Source organism: Triticum aestivum, chromosome 2B, assembly GCF_018294505.1.
Source record: "Triticum aestivum cultivar Chinese Spring chromosome 2B, IWGSC CS RefSeq v2.1, whole genome shotgun sequence".
Taxonomy (NCBI): domain Eukaryota; kingdom Viridiplantae; phylum Streptophyta; class Magnoliopsida; order Poales; family Poaceae; genus Triticum; species Triticum aestivum.
In genome coordinates this window covers 557,184,920-557,188,363 of record NC_057798.1, presented here as the reverse complement: position 1 = coordinate 557,188,363, position 3,444 = coordinate 557,184,920, and the positions used below count along the sequence as shown (strand labels likewise).

At 54.8% G+C, this 3,444-nt stretch overlaps 1 protein-coding gene across 1 annotated transcript; it reads left to right on the top strand.

Annotated features, from left to right (window-relative positions):
* Positions 1–407: 407 nt before the first annotated feature.
* On the top strand, positions 408–2,134 carry LOC123041633 (uncharacterized). The gene has a single exon (XM_044464218.1). The coding sequence runs from the start codon at positions 423–425 to the stop codon at positions 2,082–2,084; it is 1,662 nt and encodes a 553-aa protein (XP_044320153.1). The 5' UTR covers positions 408–422; the 3' UTR covers positions 2,085–2,134.
* Positions 2,135–3,444: the final 1,310 nt, after the last annotated feature.

Genomic DNA, 3,444 nt, shown 5'->3' with positions numbered 1-3,444 from the left:
TGGGTGGGGGAGGGATGGCTCCCCTTCCTCTCCATCTGTTTAGTGCATTGCCGGGAGATGTTGCTTTGGTAGTTTTAGTTTTTCTTGCTGTAAGACTTGGTGATTTCTATTAATGGAAATCGGAGAGGAAACTCCTTTTATATATAAAAAAATGTTTTGACCAATGTGCATCCGAAACGCAAGTTCTGTGAACAGTTTTTCTGGTTTGCGAGTAGGGTGACTAAAGTGTACCCATCACACAAATTCTGTGACCGCTAGTGCGATCTACCCTATCGGGGAAAATATAACTGTACTACAAAATTTTCTCCCCACACTCGAATCTCCTCGCATGCAGAGCTGTTTCGGATACTATTTCTACTCCGATTCCGGGTCGTTGATCCACACAAACTTCTCATAACGTATCCAGGCAGATTTCAGTGTCGATGCCGACGGTCTATTTAATCGCCACCGCGGCCGCAAGCTCGACTATTCGTGGCGCTGGTGGAGGTAGCTTACTCATGGCTAGGAGCGGGAGGGATCGATTCCTGCGCTGCCGCCGCCGCCGGCGGCCGCAGGTGGTCCACGGTGATGACCGGATTAGCGCCCTATCCGACGATCTCCTGCTCGACATCCTGGGCCGCCTTGACACCCGCACGGTTCTCGGCACCGGGATGCTCTCCAAGCGCTGGGCCGGCCTCCCCCGCGAGCTCCCCGTCCTCGACTTCAGCGTCGGGGACATACTCCCGCCGCGCTACCACCGATGGGTCCTCCTTCATCGGGACCCCGAGGTAGCCGGTTTCCACCACAAATCCGGCGCGGCAAAGGTGCAGAAGGCCATGCGTCACATCAGGAGGTACGAGCGGCGCGCCATGCGCGCCTTGACCAGCTCCGTGGAGCGCCTCTCGGACGCGGCGGCTGGCCGGAGGGTCAGCAGGCTGACGCTCGAGTTCTTCTCGACCCACAACACCGGCTGCATCAACCGGCTCATCTCCAGGGCCATCGATGCTTGGGAGGTCCGTGACGTCGTGGCCGTCGCTAAGCCGGTCTACTCGCAACGCCGAAAGTTCCACGCCTTCCCCAGCCAGGGCATCTGCGACGCCCCGCACGCGTCACGCGTGCGAAGCCTCAAACTCGGAGGCTGCGCGCTCCCGCCGCTGCGCGGGCACGGCGCGCTCGCCGTGCTCGTCCTGCAGGACACGCCGATTTCGACGCCCGTGTCGGCGTACGAGGGCATCTTCACCTCGTGCCCGCAGCTGCAGGTGCTCCACCTCATCTCCTGCTGCAGCGCCGGCATTGGGCAGATCACCGTGGACGCCCCCGGGTCAGACCTGAGGGAGCTCGTCGTCGACAACTGCGTCGGGTTCATAGGGATAGGCCTGCGGGCTCTTCCCAGGCTCGAGCGGCTGGCCTCCCTGGGCACCAGAGTGAGCTTCGACACCGCCTCGTTTCCCTGCCTCAGGCGATGCAACCTCGCCCTGTGCAGGGGCATCACGGAGGCAACGGCTCGCCGATACTCTGTGCCACGCACGAAGCTGGAGCTTGGCTCGTTTGTGGGGTGCATCCCGGACGTCACGGACATGATCATTCGGTTCACTGGACCTGACAGATGGATCGTGCCGTCCGTTTCTTCGCCGGCGCTGCTACCAAATCTCCGGCGGCTGCTGGTCGCCGACGTGCCTCGGTGCTGGGACGTCTCGTGGCCGCGTCTCCTCCTTGAGACGGCGCCTTCCCTCGAGACCCTCCATGTCCACATTGCCCCGCCTTGCAAAGAGGAAGAGGAGCCCAGCGGCGATGAGATATCGTGGCAGCCCGCCATGCTCGGGCACCGGCACCTCAAAGAGTTTGTGATGGCTGGTTTTGAGGGGACGGAGAGGCAGGTTTACCTCGTCAGGTTTGTCATGGGAGTGTGCAGCACGGCGTTGCGCCATGTCGCCATGCTCAAGAAGGGGCATGTCCGGGACAAGGGGCACTGGGACTGGGAGATGGTGACGCAGCAGCAGCAGAACTCGCAGTGGACCGACGATGAGAAGGACAAGACGCTTAAGCAGATCATGAGCGGGGTTCCTTCTTCCTCAACCGCTTCTCCAGTTATAGTTTTTGGCTGATTTGCTGTAATCTTTGTCCATCCATAACGTGAAAGTGCGAGCATTTGCGAGTTAAATTTGTAGGCTTCCGGTTTTGATTTGATTTTTTTCGAGAGTACATCAAAGGCGTATCATATTTTTTAGAAAAAGAAAGCATAACTATAAAATGTGTGGCACGAATGCGAACATTCGGCACACACGTTTACCCCAACACCAACACCGTTCAAGCTACACCTAGACTAACTCATCACAAATCGTTGTAATCCACCAACACCGCCTGCCGCTTGCCACCACTCTGCTACCTCTATTAGTTTATCAAAAAAAAAGACTATTGCATTCCTTTGCTTCCACAAAGCCCAGAGAACCGTAGTGACTGTGGTGTCAAAACCTCTCCTGTCCGTCCCTTGAAAACTCCTCCTCGCTCGTAACCACCACTCCAAGGTAGTCTCAGTGGTTAGCGAGTGAGGGGTATTGATCTGCAGGGTGTCCCATGTGATGTGCCAGACCTCCCGAGGGTACAGGCACTGCAGGAGGATGTAATCAACATTGTCCTCATCCTACAGGCAAGTGTAACATGCTGAGCTCTCATCCTGAAGTCCATGCCTAGCCCTTCTGTCTGATGTCCATATCGTGTACTGCATCGTCAGCCAAACAAAGAGCTTACACTTTAGAGGAGCCTAGCTTCGCCAAACATACTTAGCCAGGGGCGACTTGGACCACCCATTGCATAGACTGCTATAGACTGATTTAGCGGAGTATTGTCCAGAGGTTGAGCACGTCCAAGTGAAAACATCCTGCTCGGTTTCGTCTTTGTGCACTGTCGTCACCGCATGGCAAAGATGCATGCATTGCATTTGTGCCATGAAAGAGAGCTCTATTTGGCAGTTCTCCAACCATCTGTCGTTGAGAAGTGTGTGCTGCATCGTTCTAGTATTGATCACCCTCGTGTTGACCGTCGCAAGTAGGAGTGGAGCTATGTCAGCCACTGCATATCCGTGAATCCACCGGTCCTGCCAAAACAACGCCTTGTCACCCACGCCCCACCGTGGTTTGATTTATAAGGTGGTGTTGTACTCAAATTCTAGTGCGCTTGGTGGGTGGAAGACACCGTCGGCTTCCCCAATGGTGGCTTGTTGCGAGCAACGATGGGAGTTCACGCGGGATGATGCATCTACATGTGTGTTCATATCACCACAATCCTGTATTCCCAGTGCGTTCCCTATTTCTTGTTGCTTCGCAAACATACATGTCAACGGCTAATAATTACTCCCTCATGTACTTTTTGTTGGAAATATGCCCTAGAGGCAATAATAAAATGATTATTATTATATTTCCTTGTTCATGATAATTGTCTATTATTCATGCTATAATTGTGTTATCC